Consider the following 23,701-nt stretch of genomic DNA (forward strand, 5'->3'; position numbering starts at 1 on the left):
CGCAGCATGTCTGTTGTCAACGCGTAGCCGTTGTTCCGCACTTCCATTGAATAGCATAGCAGCTCTTCTTCTAGCTCAGGAAATTTGCATGGCTTGCCTCGGAAAGCGCGCTTTTTGGAGCTGGTATTCTTCAACGCATCCCTTTGTCCGCACCACCGTCGGACACACTTCTTGTCCACGTCAAATTTTCTGCCCGCGGCACGCTTGCAGTGTTCGAGAGCGAACTCCACTACTTTCAGTTTAAAGCCCACCGTGTAGCTGTTGAGGTGCTTGCCCATCGTGCAACAGTGACAATGCTCGGAGGCAGTTCATGAAAAAGTGAAGAACGACAGCGCACGAGAGCAACAACTATGCCGAGTGACCACGCTAATACAACCACCAAAAAACGCATGCTTTGACAGCCAGAACAGAACAAAGTTAGACTTGGCGATACCGATGCCGATATGGATAGCGGAAGTACAGTAGCAGAAGCTCGCGGCAGAAGAAAAGATGATGATGATGACCCGCGGCCTCGGGCGCCATCCATGGGCGGCACCTCGAAGCTCCTGTGCGCATGTATTTCGAAGGCTATTCTTGCGTGTTTCCTGGAAAGTTTGGGTGCGGCCCTTACACGAATTTTTTTTTTTTTTTTTCAAATATTTCCTTTGGGAATACGGGGTGCGGCCCTTACACGGGTGCGGCCCTTACACGCGTTTATACGGTAGTTATTTTTTCAAACAAGTCGATTTGCACACGCAGCCAGCATCACTGCTTGTGTGTGTTTACTTTCACTCTCCAACACAAAATGAAGGGTGAGGTTTCGCGCGTTTGTATGAAGCTTTAGATTTAAGAATGGCACGTTTTTGCAACATTATGTTGCTCATCTTTAAGCAACGTTTGCTTGGGTTCATTTGTGGGAATTTATGGGCATACTTTGAAGACTAATATCGGATATGACGAACAAATTTTCGCTTAAAATCGGAATTCATTATAACGAGGTTGTACTGAACTACACACGGTTGGTAGCTCGAAACTCGTGTCTCATTATATTAATCAATTTAAAGGCGTTTCAAGTTGGACATTTTACTGTAATCGGTACTGTGCATTTGTCACTGCTTATTCTAAAAGGTTTCTGGACAAATTTTGGATATCTGAAAATCTGGCCTTGAGCAGGGCCATCAAGCTCGGAGTTATGTGGCCCACTGAGTATGACGGTGCAAGGAGCAAGTCAACAGTAGCACGTTGCACATGCATGCCTGTTGCTGATGCTCTGTTTGCCAGAGCAACAGCGGGTAGGGGAGCCGAACATTCGGGAAGAAGCTGGTGTCTTCTACCTAAGCTCCATCTTCATCGTTGCCCCTCCCTCCCTCCTTAGTCCACTGGGTAGCAGCGTCGTCTGGCCTTCAGTCAAAATATTATGAAAGCAATTGCCACTTTTTGTTTGCCATGTTTCTTCTAATGCCATGCCGCTACACTTGTTTGGTTAGCATAGTGGAGGTTCTGTAGCAAAATGAAGCTATATAGAAGGCTTGAAGTACTTGCAATGTGTGACCAGTGCACTGAGAAGTTCAGCGTATTGTTTATCTGGAAAGCTCGTTTATCAAAATATTGAAGCGAAAGCTTCACTACGCTAGGTTTTCAAGAGGGCAGCGTCAGTGCAGTCACGTGACAGGTGTCACGTGGTGTCTTGGCAGGTGTCACATGGCAGTACATGTGACCTACTGACATCACAATCTGCCCACTGTGGCAGGTGGCAACTGCCCCATCAGGCATCCGGCATTTCATCTACGCTTTACAGACAATCCGTTCCGGCAGAGTGTTTGGCATTTGTGAACGTAGCCATGCAAAGGAAGCTTTCTCTTCTCACCAGTGCAGCTAATTTTTTTCTTCTGTTGTTAGAGTTAGGGTCAGTAGGATTTTTGAGAGTTGAGGTCACTTGTTCTCAATAGGCTACGATGTGCTGTCCTTTGCACCTTAATTGCTGGGATACTCATAGAGGAGTTTAGTGCACGTGGTCACTTCCAGCAGCTGCTCTGGTGCTATGGACACAGCATGTGGTGCACTTATGCAATGTGCATGCCTTGTTGTCATATGTGGCTTACTGAGTGCAGACCTGGTTATTGTGCCAGGTAGCATCAGTGGTGTGGTGTATCAACGAAGATCTTTTTTGAGGACGTTCAGCATTGGCAGTGGAGTAGGATTCCATGGGCACATTACACATGATGGCACAGTACACACCAGGACCAGCAGCACAGTTGGCACTGATTCATGAGGATATGCCTTCTGCATGCATGCATTGCCGCTGAGTGTGACATTGCGGAGGCATTCTTGTTGCTTGAAGTTAATGTGAAAGTGTGGCTTAAATCGCATCTGTGGCCTATGCGGCACGCTGATTCGTGTTTTAGGCGCAAATGGCTGGTCAGTTTTTACAGTTATATTGGTAAAATGAGGTGACATTTTTGGATGTTGATACTTTCTTTTAGTTAAATGGACTGTTTAAATCACAGTTTTGGTGATTCTTTGGGGACTGAATAATTAAAAGGAGCTAAATATTTATTGGAATCTTCAAATGTTAAAGAACATTCCGGTCAGCTAAAAAATTCTGACATATCCTGGTCAGATTATGCTTGGCATTGCAGTTTGCCTGCTGTGAGATTTAGAAGAATGACTTTGACACTTTTTTTTTCCTTTCCAGACTCCCAGCCTGCCATTAGCAATGGCTATGTCAAGCCAGTGCTCGTCACTCAGATTCCAGGGTAAGCTGCAGAAAGTGCATTTTTATCATAGTTGTGTGTTTTTTTTTAATTAAGTCATTGCTACCTATGCACTGGCAAATAATGGGCCTTGACGTGGAGCAAGATTTGCACCAGATGTGCGAATGGAAGGAATACTATGGCATGGACATAAAGGGAATGCATAGGGCGCTTGGTTAGGGGATGCATATATGGGAAATAATTTAGGGCACGTGCACAGGGTATATGTATAGGGTATTTAGAGCATACATTTGTCTGCATACTGTAGAGATTTCCAACTCTTCCAAGGTGGTGTGTAGCATAGCCCATGTTGCATAGCCCATGTTGTGCCCCTTTGCAAGCCAGAATGGCAATTTCATCAGACCTCCTTTGGGAGCGGGGAGCATTTACTTGGGCGGCACAAATAATTCCCGTTGAGGGTAGTTTGCTGCACTGTGTGGTGTCTTGTCACTACTCCTACCAACAAAACAGGTAATTGTCCGCACAGTTGCACCTTATGGCATGCTTTTTTTTTTGTGTGTGTGTGTGTGTGTGTTCCTGCCTCCGAGGAGGCCACTTGGTGCGTAGGCGTGCTGTGTTGTTCCAGTAAGTGCAACCTCTCATGCGATGATTGGCTGCAGCTGGGTGTTTTATGTTTCATTGAGAAAATTCTCAGCACATATGGCTTCGGGATGTCTGGTCATGGTGGTGTAAGCCGTGGTCTTTTCGTGGTTTCATCTGGCAGGAGTCAGCTGCGGCTGGTTTTAAACTCTGTGAGTGGTAACATAAGTCCATTGAGGCTGATATAGCAGCGTCAGAGAGATGTCAACCTTTACTACATAGGGCTTCCCTCCTTCTTGTTTGTGCATTGTGCTACTGTCTTCAGTTGTACACAAAAGTTTTCGGAACGTGGACAGTACAAAAAACAGCTTACAGTGAAAGCTCGTTAATTCGACCCCCGTTAATTCGGACATTCGGATAATTCGACCTGCACGCATGGTCCCTACAAAATTATATATAGGAGTCTATGGGGCAAAACTCCCGTTAATTCGGACAAATTTTACCACCCATCGGTTAATTCGACCTAGTTCCATGGCCCGCCAAGAGCGGCGCTACTGTAAAGTTGGAAAAAAAGAATGTAGCGTAGGCCATCCGTACGGTCATCGTCATCAGCAGTGCGAGAGAGGGCGAGGGAAGCAAGGTTAGCAGTGGCCGAAGCGCCCGGTGTCTTTCTTTGTGCTTCGTTGCCTCTTGCAGTCGGGCTCAGTCGTCGTGTTAACCCTATCTTCAGCAAGTCTCGTTTTGGCGTGTGTCGTCGTTGCCCCGTGTTTCTTGCTGCTACGATCGCGGTTATTGAACCCTAACACGCCTTTTCTGGATATTGCGTGCTTTGCCAGCGTGTTTACTGTGCTGTTTTCGAGTGCGTAGCGCGCCGTGCCTGCGCGCCTCGCCATTGCGTCCTGCTCCGATGGCGACACCGGCAAAGCGGCCGAAGTACAACCAGGCGAAGGACCTAGCCACGAAAGTGGAAATATTGAAGGTGCTGAAGGATGGTGTTTCACGCTCTGATGTGATGGTCAAGTATGATGTTAAAAGAACCACCTTGGCCACTTACGTGAAGAATGAAAACAGCATTACGGAGGCGTTTGACAGTGAAGCCTACGGTGACAAAAGGAAACGACTGCGGACTGCGGCCCACCCGGAACTTGAAGAAGCCGTAATGCGATAGATTAGAAACGCACGTGAGGCCTACCTCCCTGTGAATGGGCCATTAATTTGTGCCCAGGCTGAAAGGTTCGCCACAAAAATGAACCTTGAAGAGTTCAAAGCTTCTGAAGTTTGGCTTGCTCGCTTCAGAAGCCGTCACAATCTGACTTTTAAGAGTGTGTGTGGCGAAAGAGCATCCGTGGACGAAGACAGGATCGAGGAGTGGCGGATCACCGGGCTTCGTGAACACCTAGCTGCGTACGACGCTCCGAATATATTTAACGCCGACGAAAAAGCGCTTTTCTTTAAAGCACTCCCGGATAAGACGATCACCTTTAAAGGTGACCCCTGCACAGCAGGGAAAAGAAGCAAAGAAAGGGTCACTGTGCTACTTGCCGCCAACATGACGGGAACAGAGCATCTGCCTCTCCTAGTGATCGGAAAGGCTCAGAAGCCGAGGTGCTTCAAGAACGCGCGGCGCCTTCCGGTTGAATACCAATTTCATGTTTTTTGTGGTTCATTCGATATTTCGACATTCGGTTAATTCGACAATTTTTCGCGGTCCCGTCAGTGTCGAATTAACGAGCTTTTACTGTATTTGCTTGGCAGTCGAACATGTAGCCACGAACTGAAGTATGTGGTTCGCATTGCCCTTTGCGACCTGCCCCATGCATTCCTTATGCCTAGGTGCGTATATATATTCAGCGACCATAATTCTCATTTTTTATGTTTTCGTGTTCCAAAAACTTTTGTGTGCACTTGTACATTCTGTGTGCAGTTGTTGCAGAGTGCTCGTGCAATGTGTTTTCATCAGTGCACACAAGGTGTGCCTGTGCATGTAGATGCAGTCGAGCCTGGATTCATCCAACCTAGTTATTTCGAATGGTTGGTTATATTGAATGCACAGATTTATTCTGCTGTCATCTCGCTGTCAGTGTTTTAAACTCGGCCTGTGCGAATAGTGTTTCCTTTTTGTTTCTTTGAAAATGTCTGTTGTGTCAACTGAGCCATTTGAACAAAGTCATGTAATTTTCTAACATGCAAGGTCATAACGTTAGAAAAAGAAAGAGTGCACTGCAGCTTTGTCACACTCACTGAAGCTATGTGGACATTCTGTTGAAATGGGCATCGGAAATTGCGGGAGTCAAGCTCCATGCGGAGCTAGCATATTTGTGGGTCGTGGAACCTATTTATGCGACCTCCAGCTACCCGTGCTGATTGAGACTGCGTCGTTTTAAGCTGCGATTCCTTGGACACCTGCTAAACAAATGCTCCATGTGCCTAGCGCCACCCCATTTCAGGCATCACAAAGGGTGCCCATCTCCGTGTGCCTCGTGCTGGGTCCCTCATGTGCTCACGCTGTTGCACTTTATTAGATTTGAGCACCACACTTGCACCTACTCATGTGTGTTGCCGCGTGCATGCGCAGATCGGCTCTGGCATAGGTGCGGATGCGCTGACACGCTGCGCGCTCCATGTAGCTTTGAACCAAAGCTTCACGAAGCAGGCGTTTCGGAAACATTACAGTAAAACATTGTTAATTCGGATCGGACTTCAAGGGACCGGAAAAAAATGTCCGACTTATCCGAAGGTCCGAATTAACTAATTGCCCCCCAAAATTGCCATAAATCATTCGCATCACAGTACCATATTTACACGAATATAACTCCAGTTTTTTTCCTCACTTCATTGGTTTCAGTACGCATCTCGCATTAGATTCACAGCCAAGGTATGAATGGAACACACCACCAGCATGGCATTTGTCCACATTGGGAGCCTTGGAGGCTGTAACAAGAGTCAGTGAATTATCCCATCACTAGTGGACTGTCTGCTTGAACTATGCAGTGAAGTACGTGCAATAAATTTTGGCACTGGGAAATGTACAGATAACCAATTCTGAATTATCAGTCTTTTGGTGTATGTAGCTAGCCAATGATAGCTATCCTCCTTATTATATATTGTCAGCACATTAGAATAAGTGTCTTAACATAATTCCACTGCATTAGGCGATTGGCTATGGTGAATATTCAGTACAGTAGGTGGAACATGTTACCTAGCTACATTTGATGTCTGAATTTTCTGCTGTATTGCACTTACATTGTTGAGGGCACACATCTCTATCGAAGTAGGAGCTTTCACATTCGTGTTCGTGTTTGTGATGGAAGTATGGGCCAAGGTAGCTACTCAGTGACCCATGTGCTGACAACTCAGCAGCTGCAGCATCAAAAATTTCTGGTTGTCATTTGCACAGTGTCAGTTAAACGTTTAGGGGAATTCCCCAAGGTGAAGTATATTTGTAATAAGGGAGTAATTAGTCATTGGCATCCGCCCAAGCACAGTCATACAGCCACAGAGGAAAGCTATACAGCTTCCACAGAAACTTCATAGTTAAAGAAAAATTCGTCCTGGTCCAGGGTTTGAACCTGGGACCACTGTGTCACTGAAGCAGTCGTTCTACCTCTTAAGCTAACTGGGACGACTAGCTTATGGTAGGGCGAGAGAAAATTGATCAATAACTCAAAATGGGAAGGGTACGTCAAGTATTGGTTAACCCAGGATGCCAGTGAGTGATTACTCTCTTATCACAAATCTAGTCCACCTTGAAGGGTTCTCCTAAACATTTGACCAACACCGTTCCCACTTGGAGTTCCTGGCCAATTCGCTCTTGCCCTACCATATGCTAGCCATCCCGATTAGCTCAATTGGTAGAGCGACTGCACCGTTGAAGCGGTGGACCAAGATGGTTTTATTTAAGTATGAAGCTGTATAGCTTTCCTTTGTAGCGGTATGGTTTGGGTGGATGCTAATGAGTATTACTCCCTTATTGCATTTGCACAATGCCCCAGGAAGCCAGGAGAGTGGGCACATCCTACATTTAAGTAACTGCACAGTTCAATTCAATTCAGTTCACTTTATTTTTCCAGGAAAAATGATACATCCTGGAGAGATTTCAGAGCTAAAAGCTGCTAGAAAACAACTTTACTGGGCCCAAGAACATCTAAAATGGCAGTAAACGACGAAACGCACATAACTGGAGGGGTCACGGCACCATCTTCGTGGCACGACGCTCAACCATCATGTACTTCCAGCTTCTGCTGATCGCTGTCCTGGGTAGCTTGTCTCCTGCTGACCTTTCTTGGTTCGCCTTGCCACCTCTTGAGGAATCGGATGCCTTGCTGGATCAGCTATCAGCGAACTGCAGCTTCCCATCAAGCCCGCAGCAACTGCTCCCGCCAAGGCTAGTCAAACCACTCACTTTCGGCTGGCAACTGGGAACAGCATCGGCTTGCCCTTTCCCGTTCCCATATGAGTGCGCGCACTTCGACGCCCCTTCAGGTCACGGCACCGTCTTCGTGGCACAACGCTCGACCATCATGTACTTCCAGGTTGTGCTGATCGCTGTCCTGGGTAGCCTGTCACCTGCTGACCTTTTTGGTTTGTGTTGCTGCCTCCCGAGGAACCGGATGCCTTGCTGGATCAGCTATCAGCGAACTGTAGCCTCCCATCAAGCCTGCAGCAACCGCTCTCGCCAAGACTGGTCAAACCGCTTGCTTTCGGCTGGCAACTGGGAACAGCATCGGCTCGCCCTTTCCCGCCCCATATAAGCGCGCGCACTTCGACTACCCTTCGGGTCACGGCACCGTCTTCGTGGCACGACGCTCAACCATCATGTACTTCCAGCTTCTGCTGATCGCTGTCCTGGGTTGCCTGTCTCCTGCTGACCTTTTTTGGTTTGCCTTGCCGCCTCCCGATGATCCGGATGCTTTGCTGGATCAGCTATCAGCGAACTGCAGCCTCCCATCAAGCCCACAGCAACTGCTCCCGCCAAGACTGGTCTAACCGCTTGCTTTCGGCTGGCAACTGGGAACAGCACCGGCTCGCCCTTTCCCGCCCCCATATAAGCATGCACACTTTGACACCCTTTCGGGTCACAGCACCGTATTCGTCGCACAACGCTCAACCATCATGTACTTCCAGGTTAATTAGAATGGTGCCCAGTGTTATAGTGACGACAACGTTTGCCTTGTGGCGGTGTTTCACGCGTGTTTCAGCTGCTTCACGTGTTGGTATGTGCTGCACACTTTTCAAAACTTGACTTGGCTTCCGCTTACCATCAGGTTCTCTTGCACCCTGACAGCAGGGATCTGACAGCTTTCATCACTCATGACGGGCTTTTCCGTTTTAAAAGAGTTTGCTTTGGGTTGGCTTCTGCCCCAGCGGCATTTCAGAAGATGATGGCGACAATCCTCGCCCGCTGCCCTGGCGTGTTTTTCTACATTGATGATGTGATCATTTTTGGCAAGACCGCAGAAGAACACCTTTCAAACTTGAAGACCGTGCTGCAAAAGATCAAGAAGGCAGGCCTGAAATTGAACAACAAATGCCTCTTTGACGTTCCGGAACTTGCGTTTCTAGGGCATAAGGTCACTGCACATGGTATCTCGCCACTTCCAGAGAAAGTAGACTCCATAGTTAACACATCATTGCCAGCTGATGTTACCGCTCTCCGTTCGTTCCTGGGTCTCGTAGAATACTACTCCAAGGTTGCTCCACACTTGGCACAAGTGTTCGAGCCTATGAGAGTCTTACTTCGCAAAAATGAGCCGTTCATCTGGTCATCCGAAGCAGCCAGCAGTTTCAGGAGGGTTACGGAAATGCTGTCGTCGAGTGCAGCGCTCCAGATGTTCGATCCGTCACTTCCAGTCATTGTGTCGACCGACGCGTTCGACTGTGGGCTGGGAGCAGTCCTGGAGCAACAAAGTGGCCATGAGTTCCACACAGTCGCTTTTGCATTTCGTACACTGTCGCCTGCGGAGAGGAAATATTCCGTCGGTGAACGAGAAGCACTTGCATGTATTTGGACATCTGAGCGATGGCACACGTACCTTTGGGGTCGCCATTTCGCAATTCGGACAGACCACCAGGCACTGGTGTCCTTGCTGTCATCACAAGGACATGGAAGACGCCCACTCCGAATCACAAGCTGGAGTGCACGACTGATTTGCTACAATTTCACTGTTGAATACCACAAGGAGTCCACAAACGCTGTAGCAGATGCACTTTCTCGGCTGCCAGCACCTACCTCGGAGGCAGAGATTGCTAAGGAGGAAAAAACTGCCTCGTTCATTGAGCCAGCCTGCGTGACAAAGGAGAAGTTCAGGCAGGCCGCCCTCGATGGCAGTTGCCTGGAAACCATCAAGTCATTCCTGCTGAGTTCCTGGCTGCCAAAGAAGTCCATACCAGAAGAGGCGAAATCACGCTACCCTGTTCGGGAAGAACTTTCTGTTGTTGATAACCTGCTACTGCGTGCAGAGCACCTCATTCCGTCCTCCCTCACGGCTCAGATCATCGGCACCGTGCACGAGACAGATCCGGGTATCACGCGCACGAAGGCGCAACTGCGTGAGCGGTCCTCGTGGCCATGAATGGATAAGCAAGTGGAAATGGCAATAAAAAACTGCCCCATCTGCCTGCAGGCAGATAAGTCCGCCAACGCATCACCAGCACCGTTGCAACCAGTTGAATGGCCTCAGCGACCGTGGCAGAAGCTTGGCCTAGACATTGTTGGTCCTTTGGCGCATGCAGCTTACAACACAGATTTGCTGTAACGCTTGTTGACTACCAATCTAAATGGCCGGAGGTACATTGTTGCAGCGAAGTGTCCACGAGCACCGTGAAAGACTTTAACAAGTGTTTTTGCCCGTGAAGGCTATCCAAAAGAGGTCGTTTGGGACAATGGACCTCAGTTCACTTCGCGTGAGTTCATCACCTTCCTGCAAAACAGAGGCATCTGTCTTTCACATTCTTCGGTATACTATCCCCAAGCAAATGGGCAAATAGAGCGGTTCAGTCGCATATTGAAAAACTTTATGTCGCATTGCTCGAAAGACCACTCCACAAGCAGTCACAGAATACCTTGCCATTTACCGATGTACTCCACAGGCCACCACAGGGGTCGCCCCTGCAGTTCTGCTACATGGTAGAGTGCCCCGAATCAGGCTGGATGTCGTGGGTTTCTCAGCACCAGCATTTGCGGAAGACCCAGCCAAGGAGTTTGCGCGACTCCGTCGAAGGGTCCGGTGTCAACAGCAGAGCAGCAAGCACTACACGGACAAAAGGAGAGCTGCCAAGAAGACGAAGATAGCCGTAGGTGACTTTGTCCGTATTAAGAAACCGTCCGTTCGTTTCAAGGGAGTGTGCGCATTTTCTTCACCAACTAAAGTGATTGAGAGGAGGGGACCAGCCCCTTTCCGACTTGCGAGACGGCCGTACGTGAAATGCCTCCAAGCATTCCAGGGTTCCAGAGAGGGGCACCTGTGAACCAAGCCAGTTTAGTGCCACACCGCAGCCTCGGTCTCCTGATGTGCTGCAGCCTGCCGTGCTACAGCCGCCTTCCCCCGGGACGCAGGCTTGGTCTCCTGGCATACTGCAGCAGCAGTCTATGAGCCCGTCGTCATCGTCGACAGTGCTACGTTCAAAGCGGCCGACCCGAGAGTGCCGGCCACTGGCCTGCCTCCAATACGATCAGACCTATTAGTTGGCGGTCTGACGTTGTGTACATAGTCTGTAAATATGTGTAAATAAGTAGTGTGCATGCCTTGGGGTTTCCTACTAATATAACTAATCACTAAATGTAGGGGGGGGGGTATGTTGTTTTTTTCTTTTTACATTTGAATTCTTTATTCCCCAGGGGGCGCTTCTGTTCTCCGTTATGTATATATGATTGTATGTGTGAATAAACGGGTTTTTGTCCATCGGTACAGCTGGAGTCAGACTTCCACCTTCGAAAATATCACAACTATGTAACTATGAGTAACAAACTGCAGCTTTTTTCTCTGGAATTCCTGGATGATTATTTAGCTCGTTCTGTCAAGATAACTGTACCCTTTTCAAAGATAACCTTATTAATCTTATCAATACCTTTATTCCAGTAGTTTCAATCAAACAGAATAAATCTGCACCTTGGTTCAACAATCAGCTTTGTCCGCCGTATAATAAAAAGAAGTGCCTTTACAGACAAGCTGCTAAGAAGGCTTTTTTGAGTGCGTGGACAAAGTACAAGGAATCCGACAAGCTCTACGAAACGTCCCTCAAGTCAACCAGAAGCCACTTTTTCAACAAGGACTTATCTGTGCTAGCAAATAACCCTTGCAGATTCTGGAAAAGTGATAAACCCTAATAAGAATCCTGATATAATTCTTACTGATAATGATGGTATCCCAGTTCCTGAAACCCAGTGTGCCCAAATATTTAACAATGCTTTCTGTTCTGTATTCACTAACGAGGACGTCTCGTCAGCGCTTGGCTTAAATAATCTTCCGAACATATCAGTGTCAGAAATATTAGTCAGTCAAACTGGTATATTATGCCTACTAATAACCTTAAGATTTCTACCAGTTCTGACCAACATGGCTTCAATAATAAGATACTTAAAAGCACATCTCTCTCCATTAGTTCAATAATAACCACTCTGTTGTCACAATCATCATCTGGTCTCATACCTCATGACGGGCTTGTTGCTAAAGTGATACCCATTTTCAAATCGGGTAATCGTTCATCTCCGCTCAATTATCGCCCTATATATTGTTAACATTATCACATAACCAGTCCAAATTAGGCTGTTCGCGGACAACTGCATTTTATTCACAAAAATTAAAACTCCGGAGGACCAAGTATTGCTTAACTCTAACCTCAGCAGCATTAACGATTGGTGTTACAGACACGAGATGAAACTAAATGCCGAAAAAACGGTTTTCATGAGAATAACTAACAAAAAACAGTCTATCTTACCAGTACCGCCTATCATCACGGTGCCTATCAGAAGTAACGCAGTATAAGTACCTTAGTGTAACAATAACTAATGCCTTAAGTTGGAATGCTCACATTTCTAACATTGTTCATCATCCTTCCGTAAACTGTGTTTTCTTAGATATAAATTAAAACGAGCCCCTTCTGCAACTAAGCTTTTAGCTTACACATCGATCATTAGACCAAAATTAGAATATGTCTGTACAGTGTGGGATCCTTTCACTAAAACTAATATCCATGCGTTAGAAATGATTCAGAGGAAAGCAGTTCATTTTATTTTTTCTAAATTCCGCACTACTGATTCCCCAACAACTTTAATGAATGTTAATGGCATACAGACACTGGAAAATCGAAGAAAGCTTTTGCGACTAAAATTTCTCTTTTTGTTGAAAAATAACAAGTTATTAATGAGCCCGGACCCTTACTTAAAACCACTAGTGACGCGATTAACGAGACATCGTCACACCCAGTCCTTAACACCTTATCGTGCCAGAACAAACTTGTACAAATATTCTTATTTTCCCTGAACAATAACAGAGTGGAACCGGCTTCCTTTGAGTGGACTAATAAGCACTGAGAACATTGGCAATTTTTTATAAAGACTTGAATTGTGTGTGTCCAGTTCTGGCATAAAAAAAAAATTTTCAATTTACCTATTTTTTGTTCGAATCATGCATGTGTTGTCTTTGGTTTGTTTATCTTTTATTTTGTGTGCTGAATGTTACCATGCCTTGTATCTCGTATTGCCCCTCCTGCCCGGGCCTACCAAGGCTGGCAGTATTGAATAAATAAATAAAATATCTCACTAACAAATACTTTTCTGCAAACTTCTTGAATACGTCATTCATTGTCAAATTTTTCAGTACCTGGAAAGCAACAGTCTTATTTTTAAATACCAGCACAGTTTTCGCAAGGGCTTCTTTTGTGGCACACAACTTGCCGCATTCGTTCACAATTTGCATTCATCCATCGACGCTGGCGGTCAAATTGATGCCATTTTTCTTGATTTTTCTAAAGCATTCGATCGTGTTCCTCATCAAAGGTTTATGCCCAAACTAACTCAGTTGAATGTTCACCCCGCTGTTATTGCTTGGATTGCAGATTTTCTCAACGCTAGACTTCAGTTTACCTCCATTAACAACTACAACTCCACTTATTCTTAAGTCACTTCTGGGGCACCACACGAGAGCGTTCTTGGTCCCCTCTTCTTTTTAATATATATCAACAATTTACCTAACTTCACTTCACTTCACTTCACTTTATTCACCTTAAAGACCCCCTTCAGGGGGTATTACATAAGGGGTGGGTTAATATGTTGATCAACAAGTACAAGTCATTGCTTTGAAATAATTGCTTAGCGTATCTGAAAATGCAGACAGGTGTGTGATGGCAGCGATATCGGTGGGGAGGCCATTCCAGTCCACAACAGTTCGGAGAAAAAATGAACCTGAAAAAGTTGCAGTACGCGACACAGGGCGGGCGATCTGAAACGGATGGGCAGTGCGGTGAGATATGCGGTTCGGATGAGTAATGTAGGGTGGTTGATTTAGAGAACTATGGAAAAACTTGTGGAGCAAATAGAGGCTGGCAATGCGGCGGCGGTCTGCGAGGCTTTCAAGAGCGGAATTCTTCTTCAGAGCTGAAACGCTAACGCTGTGTCTTCTCAAGTTAGCTCTTTGCCGATGACTGTGTAATATACTGTAACATTGTTTATATCACTGACCAACAATGTTTGCAAACTGACCTGGATGCAGTAACCGCATGGTGAACATCTTGGCTTATGCTTCTTAATACTTCTAAAACTAAGCTTTTGTCTGTCACTCACAGTTCTCGCATTCCCACAACTTATTTCCTAAACAACGAGTCTGTTTAACTTACAGCTACTTACAAGTACCTCAACGTTCACCTGCAATCAGACTTAACATGGCTTAACCACATTAATCTAACTTCAGCATCCACCAACCGCTCCCTCGGCCTACCTCAGACTGGCTCCCCCACACCTGAAAAAGCTCACGTTCATCACACTCATTTGTCCGAAGATTGAATATGCATCAGCCATCTGGGATCTTGTTCAAGCCTATCTCATAGCTAACATTGAGTCCTTGTAGAACCGTGCTACGCGTTTTATTTTTTCAGACTACTCGCATACTACCAGCGTCACTGCCTTAAAGAACTGTGCCGAATTAGAAGACTTGTCTTACCACCGTAAACTATCACGACTAGCACTTTTCCATAAACTGTATCACCATCCTTCGCTTCACCACAGTTTTTTTCCAATCACCATCATCCTTCTTTCCGCGGCTCGACCATCCGCACAAAGTTAAACGCATCGCGTGTCGTTCACCTGCATTTGCGAAATCATTCATAGATAGCTTATAACGCATACCGCGGGAGTCGGGAAAATCTGCATTATGAACGGTGCTGCACTGTAACCAAAATGTAGCTTTTCCATGCATTCGCATTTTCAGAATGGCCAGCCTACCTTTCAAAGTGCACCTGACAATGCATCAGACGCACAACACTGCGATCACAGGCAACAAAGAAGATTATTTGACCTTTTTGTCGAAGCGTGGTAATGAATGAAAGAACGACGTTATTTTAGTCTGGTGCTGCGACTGAACTGCGTTGCTAATGGCTTCATCTTCAAAAACAGTGAGCCACTTCAGCGCTTGCTCACTAAGGTTTCTCTGAGCGTAGTAGAGGCGCAGTTTGTTGCAACCGTCGAACGCGTCTTTGCACTTTCACTCACTCTCTCAGGCTCATCGTGACCTCACACAGCTGCCGGGATGTATTCATCTCTAGCGGCTTTCTCACACACATTGCGTCGGGGTCGGCGACGACGACTAGCTTATCTCGTGCAGGTCCTTGAAACGTTGAATACAACCATTCAATGGATTGAAGCCATCATGCCTCAAAATGTTTGCAAGGCACCTGACCTTGGCTTGCAATATCGAGCCACTCACAGGAACGCCGTGGGCCTGGACCTCGCGAAACCGTGCGAACAAAGCGGCAACATCTTACTTCGACGCATGAATCCGCTTCCTTGCAAGCAAAGCGGAGTCTTCCTGCAGCTGCTGTCACAACTTGTCGCTGTTCTTTCAAACGGCGGACACAGTAGCATTGGCGACACATACTTTTTTGCCACCGTGGCCTTTTTCAAACTGCTCTCGACGTGCCTCACAACGCAGTGCTTGGTTTCGAGAGCTTGCAGTTTCCTGGCTTTCGGAAGTGCATACACCATCGGAACTGAAGAAAACCGAGGCTGGTAGACATTGCTCACGTTGTGAGCTGACTTGCGTACGTTGTCAACTTTTCGCTACACGCGGCAACACATATCGCGCTCATGGGCTCAGGTGTAACAAGATGCTGCCGCACGCGCGCGTGGCATGAACAGCGCTTGCAGCGTCGTGCCATGCGGCTTTGGACGCCGCTCCAGCATGCTCGTCTGGCCGTGCCATCACGTGCTTCGCAGTTTTGTCCAATCAGTGTGCCCAACGGAGGTGCTTCAGAAAATGAGAGGAAAAAAAACCCACCACCGTCTGGAAGACGCTGAAGCACAGTGTAAGAATAACATGCGTTGAAGTAACGAGCGTTAGCTTTATTGGCCGTGCGTAGAACGAAAGTCTTTCCACATCCAGCGGGGCCAGTGAAGGAAACCCTGAGCGATTCGGAAAAGTAAACAAGCTTTTCCACCTAGCGGAGTGATCAGCGCCTAGCGCCATCTATCAATGCATGTCTACCTGTTGTCAAGTTGTGCCCCCTCAGGATACGTCCCAAACGGAATTTGCTTCGTTTGGGGGGTTTAGGTGGACCTATAATTCGGCTTGCGGTGCAGTATGGTAACGCTTCAATTAGTAATTGCATGTATACAACGTTTACCTATTATTTAATTGTGGTTTTATTTCTATACCACTACCCGTAGGTGTTTATTTGCCTACCAAATTCGGTACACAACTGTCCCCGGATGGGTGCCCATTTTTGTCGGAGTATACATAGCGGAACGAATGTATACATTGTACACGGGGTAACAAGTCTCAATGCGAGATGTGCTGTTTTATAGTTGCTGCCACAGATGGCGCTGTGATCGCAGGGTGGTAGCAGACCCCACGAAATTTCCGAACGTCATGAGTAAGAGCTAACGCTCTTAAAACGCCTGCTTTTGGACTTTCTATCCTCTCCTGCCTTCGGCCTTGCATTGAACCATGTTGGCAATGCTGCCCCGCCCCGCCTTTTTGCCCTTTTCTTGTCTATCTGGGAAGCACGCTCCTTGCACCCGCCGGTACACGGGCCGCCAAGCTTTCCAGGCTTTCAAGAAACCGCACTATATGTGGTCTTCGGTTACGCACTGCCGCGTAACCGAAGCGGTACGCCAATAGATTGAACTCCATGGGAATCGAAGCAGTTGTCACAAAAAGCCGTATACAATGCTGTCCCGCATTATAAGCGGTTACATTAAAAATGGTCTGAGCAGTACCACACACTCTCATAGAATGGAACAATTTACCAGCGCACATAGCCATTGAATCTAACTCCTCCACATTTCTTGCTCTCATCCACAGCGACGTTGGCATTTGAAATGTTCGAAATTTTTTAATATTGTCTTTTTTCCAGTTGCTGTACTTTTGCGATTATTTCTGTTCTTTTCGTGCCTAATACGTACACTAGTATTTTTCATTTCTGATTCTCAACATGCCTGTCGAAATTATATAAGGGGAAGAATAGCGCCGCTTGCCAGCATAATTTTAGCAAACGCGCAACATAGCTCAATGCAGGGAACAAAACAATTGGTATGGGTATCCAGTTTCCGTTATGCCTAATCTTTTTCTTTAAACCTATAATTGTATTATGTGTTTTTTATCGCCTGCTTTTTTATGTACTCTCTGTGCTTAATTATTCTTTCCACGTTATACCTGGCCTGTTTATTGTTCCTTTGCTTGTTATTGATGTTCCTTGTACATGTTTTTACACTGTCCCCCCCCTTATGTAATACCCTCGAGTGAGGGCCTTTAGGGTTATGCTGAATAAATGAATAAACAAATAAATGTGATTTGCACAAGAATATTTTAAGCAACGTGAAATTGTGAAGAGATATAAGTAACATGTTCGTTTAACGCGTGTATTGGTCTCTGTACAGACAATCTATTGCAAGAGAAAAGAGACAGCTAGAAAACAAAATTGAACACTCAGTATGCATCTGTGATAAGAACAGTTCACAGAGGTACGTACAACCTAGCTATAAACAAAGTGCATTTTAAGCTCATTTGGTGTAACACTAGCTAGAGATTGGTATCTTTTAAGAACAAATGGCAAGTTATGTTCTAGTGCTTGTTGATAACCTTGCTTTCCTTGAAAGTGTGTGTAGCTTTGCAGTGAACCACCATCAAAAACTTCGACATGCCATCACTTGACTTCGGGGCTGGCTCTACTGAGAATGCGTATTGGCTGCCTTTCTTTTCTTTTTGTTCCCTGTCTGTGGCGCAGTGATATGCATGCACTGCTTTTGCATTGCCAATTTTCTCAGCTTTGTGTGGCCGTGTGTGCACTGCACCTGGTCATTGTTAGTAGGTGGCGCCAGTATGGTCAAGACATGTTGCACTGGACACTTATTGCATTCTTCCCTCAAGTGTCGCAGAATGGTCGCTGCATGCAGCCCTGACATTTTGTTTGGCTTTGACAGCATGACCTTCTTTTTCTTTTTATCATTGTTTTTATTCGAGTACATTTAGCATCTCCATGCATTTGTACTGGGGGTGTGCGAATGGTACTTCAGAACAGGACCGAATACAAATAGTTGTGCTACCGAAACAAACGCGAATAGTGTGGCTAAAAATTGAATGTGCTAGGACCAAGTTGAATGTGAATCGAATATTTTTACAAATATTCATTATTTGTGGTAGTATTCATACACAATGAGTAATCATGCGAAACAGCTTAGGGGCTACCGGCAGCACTGCGGTTATGACACTGTAGCTTATGGAGTTATAACTACGGCTATGAAAAGAATCAACACTCTCCTCTACTAAGAGGTATGCAACAAGAAGTCATCATATGAACTCTATCACAGCCATGTCATACATTTAGAAAACTTATATTTTGCTACTGACGACAACAGTGAGTAAACTACCACCATATCTCAGTAAACGAGAGGGGCGAGGGCTACGTATGAACCATAGCCTTCGAGATCAGGCTTCAAGGCAAAGTTTGCTAAACACGCCTAAGCGCTGCTGCATTGCTCTGCCATGGAGGCCACGTACGAACATTATGAACTCCGCCACTCTTTTGGACTGCATTTCAGCTCGGAACCCTCCATTCCTTGCGGACCAGTTGTTGCAGTATGCTGTGCGATGTCATAGCGGGTCTGTTTTCGAAATAGTCAAAGAGAACGACGGCATGCCTTATTCAAATGTTGTGCCAGTTATTCGAAAACTATTTGAAAACTTGTGCAAATATCTGATTCATTTTGAATAATTCTCATGGTGCACCATTTGGCTCATTCAGTGAATTGAATAGGAAGCTATTTGGTTTATTATTAGAAAATTTTGAATATTAGCACACCCCTGATTTGTACAGCTCCAGATTTGCAAGGACGACTGTGCTAGAACATCTTGTGTGGATGTGGTGGTTGTGCGCATTTTATTTCTGTGGCGCTTTCATCATACCCTGCGCTAATATCCCGAAAGTCTTTAGGATATCCAGTGTGATAGTATGTGCTGTAATGAGTGAGATTTCAGTTACACCCTTGCCTCTTACACCCTTGTCATTGTTTGCTTACTGAAAACGATGCACTACCAGCGCAAGGTTGACATTATTTTAATGACGTACTTTTGGTCTTACATTATTTGCCAAGACTTCGAGAGCACTCCTTTTAATTTTAGTGATCTTTGTTGAAGAAGCAATTTTGTAATACGTGAAGGCCAAACACAGCTTTTTGTTCCAAAAGTCACCCGCCACAATGTCTCAGTTGCTTTGGCGTTTTGTTGGCTGCTGACCCCAAGGTCGCAGGTTTGATCCCAGCTGCAGCCATATTTTGATAGAGGCACAATACAGGAATACGTGTTTGCTGTGCAATGTCAGTGCATGTCAGTGCAAAAAATCTTGGGCGGACTAAATTAATGCAGAGCTCTCCACTGCTGTGTCCCTCGTAGCCCAGTTGTCGTTTCGGAACGTTAAACCTCACACTTTACTTACATTTTTCCAAACGTCACTGGGGTTACAGTTCTAAACTTTTTGTCTTGACAGAATACTTTTTCGATGATCTCTTTCAACAAGAGCTAAGAAAAACCCTGCTCAGTGGCTAGACGGACACGCTATGTATTAAGAGTACATTTAAATACTATATTAAGAGTACATTTAAATACTAGAGGTTTTGGGCTGACTATGAGTTGTGGCATCTTGTTTCAACCACTTTTTAGTTACAGAGTAGGTTTGCTCAGCTTGCTTAGCTCCTGTAGCTAAAGCATGGGTTCTTGAAGCCTTGTTACAACTTGTAGGTACTTAACCATGAAGCTCTGCGAACCTGGCCTGTCTTCTGCGCGTGTTGTCTTCATGTTTGGAAAGCACTTCTGTGCACGTGTGTGGTCGTTTTCCATGGTGTTTTCGATGTGCTACTACCGTGGCAGCTGTTGTTTGTATCTTGTCCACTTGCATCGTGCCTTGTCCTACAAGACCTCCTTCTCTCTCTCTTTTTTTTCTTTTTTATAGATTTTGTATATTTCTTGTCTGAAGACATGCATGTAAGTTGTCCTTCCAAAGGTATTCCGCGACTGCACTGAACAAACGCTTTGCATAGCAGCACACGCAGCACTTGTACACTGTATGCAGCCATTTCCGTGCTCTGAAATCGACTGATCTGACCTTAGTAATACCAGTGTAATGTTTGTCAACTTTAGACCTTGACAGTACACAGGATTTACTGCGCCCTAGTGACCCGGATGCTGGCACTTGGTGCTGCCTTTTCTGGAGCACGTGTTAATGTTTCCCTCTTTTCCTTTTATCTTTACCATGTCTCTCTTATCTTGTGGGCTAGCCAGTGGTGAGGAGTTCATTGCAGCAAGCATTTTGATGACAGTTATGGCAGTCGTTTCTAGTTTCTTTGTAGCTTCTGCAACATTACTTTGGTAAGAGTGTAAACTAATTCACCGTGTAAAATGCCCGTTATCACTAAAGTACTTTGAAGGTCAACATGCTCACATTAAGGGCCATTTTGCCATCTGCATGCTTGTGTCGCAGCAGTCATTGTCATGCTGAGCTTTGAGAATGCACTCTTGAGCAGCAGCAGCAGCATCATGCGCTTATGTTGAACTGGTTGCCTGCCTGTGTACGTGCAGGTTTTGCAGCGCTGTTTTGTCCCATACCTACTGTGCACGTTCAGCTTGCATGCGCTTCATGATTATGTGTAAATGTGTGCATGTGTCTGTCCAAGTTTTATAAGACTTGTTAAATATGTCTTAAGATGTGGCAACACTGTTGTCGAATAGCGAAAGCTACATGTCTTTTTTTTTTTTTTTTGCAGCGTAATGATATTCATCAACAGTTGAGTGTATTTCACACAGATAGATTTTTGTTGATGCCAGAAATTTTATCCAAAAGCATGTGTATACTTTATCGTTGCAAAGGGAGACTTGACAGCAGCTCCATCCAGCTATTTGATAAAAATTGATTCTCTGGTTCTTTCTAGGTGTGCTAATGTTTTTATGGCTGCGAAAGTGGAATTTAAAAATTTTCCCGCCACACAATTCACACTTGTGATGTCCACACCGAGAACGAATGCAATTTACTTGTGAAATCGGCCATTGATGGTGCCACCTGTATTTTGTTTCTTGGTCTTTTCTAGCTTGTAAATGCTCCATTTTTGGTGAAAGTCGGTCTCTTTCTCGTTAAAATGTCTTACTCTGGCAGTGGAGGTCAACTTCAGTTTGCGCTTGGTGTCCGTAGAATAGGAGGAACTTTTCTGTGTTTGGCACCTTTAATTACTTTGGCAGTGCATATACTTTGAATTCGGAAGTCAGCTGGCTTTTTGTTTTATCACCTTTGTCTTTTTTTTTGGATTTCAATTGCAAACAGTGGTGTACGTGTGGGCATAGTTCCAGATGAGAGGTGGCCTGCTTCCACTTTTCCACAACACTGAAATTGCCACACATAGAACTGTTAAACAAAGAGAAATAGGTGCCACCTGCTTTCATATGTCAGGGTGGAACTAGCTCCTGCTGAATTTCCTGTTCCAGTGCCATAGCATTGGCTTCAATTGTCTGGCGTTAGCTGAACCTTTCAGGGTCTCTGCTCGACAGTCGTTTCAGTGCAAATAGTTTCTTTCGCTGGCAAGCTCACGGGCTCTGCAGCTGTGCAGAGGTGCCCACTGAATAAGGATGGACAAAGAACAGATGGACAAAGCGGTGCCTCTGGAATGGTCATGTAGCGTACTGCCAAGATGTAATAGATGTAATATACTGTCCTTGTATACAACCTTCGCAGTTTTTCAAGTTACGATTAGGTGTAGTAAAGTGCTGCGCAAAGCTGAGATTGGAATGTTTTTAAATTGCACTGGCATTTGTAATGTCAGGGGACTCAGATCCTGAAGCTATTCGGCAAATCCGTGTCTCATCCTCCTGTTTTTTCTTCTTCTTGTGTGTTTGTTTGTTTTTGGTCTCCGTTAATTTTCACCGGTGTTTTTCAGTTGGAATAGCAGCATTACAAGGGCTGCACAGCACCTAAGTACAATGCACTAGTGCAGTGCCTTGCCTGGAGGGGAGGGGGGGCAGGCTGTTTGCCTGAACTTTGCTCAAGTAACTGTTCGGTGCACACCACCATAGCTTGCGTCTGCCTCGTAACGGTGGCTCAGTGGTTAGGGCGCTAGGCTGCTGAGCGTGAGGATGCAGATTCGATCCCAGCCACGTTTCTGTGCTGGCAAAACGGAAGGCGCCAGTGTACCGTGCGATCCCAGGCACGTTAAAGAACCCTAGATAATAGAAATTAAGCTCGAGCTTTCCACCACAGTGTCCCTCAGAGTCCATGTCACTTTGAAATGTTAAACTCTATATGGTTTACCATATACCGTAGTTTACCAAATACCGTACCAGGTCGTGTGTCTGCACTCGGTCTTGGTAAAAGGGTCTCGGTTCAGGAAATGCAGTTGAACTCACAGTACAACAAAATTCAAAGGAGAGGTGAAAAATTTAATTGAAGTAGAAATATAATTACAGTGAAATCGGCTTGTAATGGCAGCAGATTGGACTGCATAGTGTGTGAACATATATTTTCAGAAATAAGTCAGGTTTGGTTGCTTTGCTGTTTCTACATCAGTGTCATAATGCAATTTTCGTACTCTATTAGCAGCTCCATTGTGACCTTGTTTTGTGCTCCAGTTGAATTCATACCACTTGAAGTAATGCAAACAATACTTTCCACACACACACACACACACGCACGCGCACGCACACACACAAGCAACCATGCCGCCGGTGGGATCCGGCATGGTTGTTTTTTCTGCTGCTTTGTAAGTAGTTTTCTTTAAATGAAAGATTAATCGAAGTATTATTCTCCCACTAATCCGCACTATAAATTTAAAAAGAACAAAAAGAAACATTCCCCTATGCACCCGTGTTTCTGTGACTGTTGGCTTCCTTCACGTATTTGTCAAACGAGCCCCGCATAGCCTGAGTCACTTTGGGACGTTAAACCCCCATAAACCATAAACCATTTCCCTTACCTTGTCTGCTAACAGCTTAACGGGGGCCTCAGTTCTGGCAGTCTTGATGCCATAGGTAGCATAAGAGGGCTCTCGCTCAGTGCCCGCCCTCGCCGTTAGATAACATTCCACGTCACACTCGCGGTAATACAGGACATGCTGCGTTCGCCGCTATGGACGAGGGTGGCTCTGGCGAACACACTCAAGGTTCGCTTACACTCAATAAACAAATACCCACGACAGCAGCAGGCTGGGCAGCCGTTGCCGTAGCTCAGTTGGTAGAGCACCGGACGCGATATTCGGAGGTCGTGGGTTTGGATCCCACCGGCGGCATGGTTGTTTTCTCTGCTGCTTTGTAAGTAGTTTTCTTTAAATCAAAGATTAATCGAAGTATTATTCTCCCACTAATCCACACTATAAATTAAAAAAAAAAAAACATTCCCCTATGTACCCATGTTTTGACGACTGTTAACTGTTAGCTTCCCTGATGTATTTGTCAAACTAGCACCTCATTTCCCTTACCTTGTCTGCTATATATATATATATATATATATATATATATATATATATATATATAAATATATATATATATATATATATATATATATATATATATATATATATATATATATATATATATATATATATATATATATATATATATATAATTTCCTTGAACTTCTAGCCACTACGGTGGCGGTTCAGTGATTATAGTGCTCGGCTGCTGAGCTGAAAAAGATGGAGGTTCAATCTCGTCGCATTTCGATGGAGGAGAAATGCTAGAGGCCTG

The 23,701-nt window shown here is 45.3% G+C and overlaps 1 protein-coding gene across 7 annotated transcripts in view; it reads left to right on the forward strand.

The window, feature by feature from the left end:
- Stat92E (Signal transducer and transcription activator Stat92E) overlaps positions 1-23,701 on the forward strand; it is a 177,660-nt gene that overhangs the window by 124,467 nt on the left and 29,492 nt on the right. For 6 of the 7 annotated variants that reach the window (XM_077669357.1, XM_077669355.1, XM_077669354.1 and 3 more), the window contains exon 17: positions 2,675-2,735. In XM_077669357.1, the coding sequence (XP_077525483.1) occupies positions 2,675-2,735 (61 nt within the window). Of the gene's footprint in view, positions 1-2,674; positions 2,736-19,928; positions 19,961-23,701 lie in introns of all 7 variants that reach the window. The other variant, XM_077669361.1, reaches the window with a different exon arrangement.

Source organism: Amblyomma americanum, chromosome 6 (assembly GCF_052857255.1).
Source record: "Amblyomma americanum isolate KBUSLIRL-KWMA chromosome 6, ASM5285725v1, whole genome shotgun sequence".
In the NCBI taxonomy this organism is placed as follows: domain Eukaryota; kingdom Metazoa; phylum Arthropoda; class Arachnida; order Ixodida; family Ixodidae; genus Amblyomma; species Amblyomma americanum.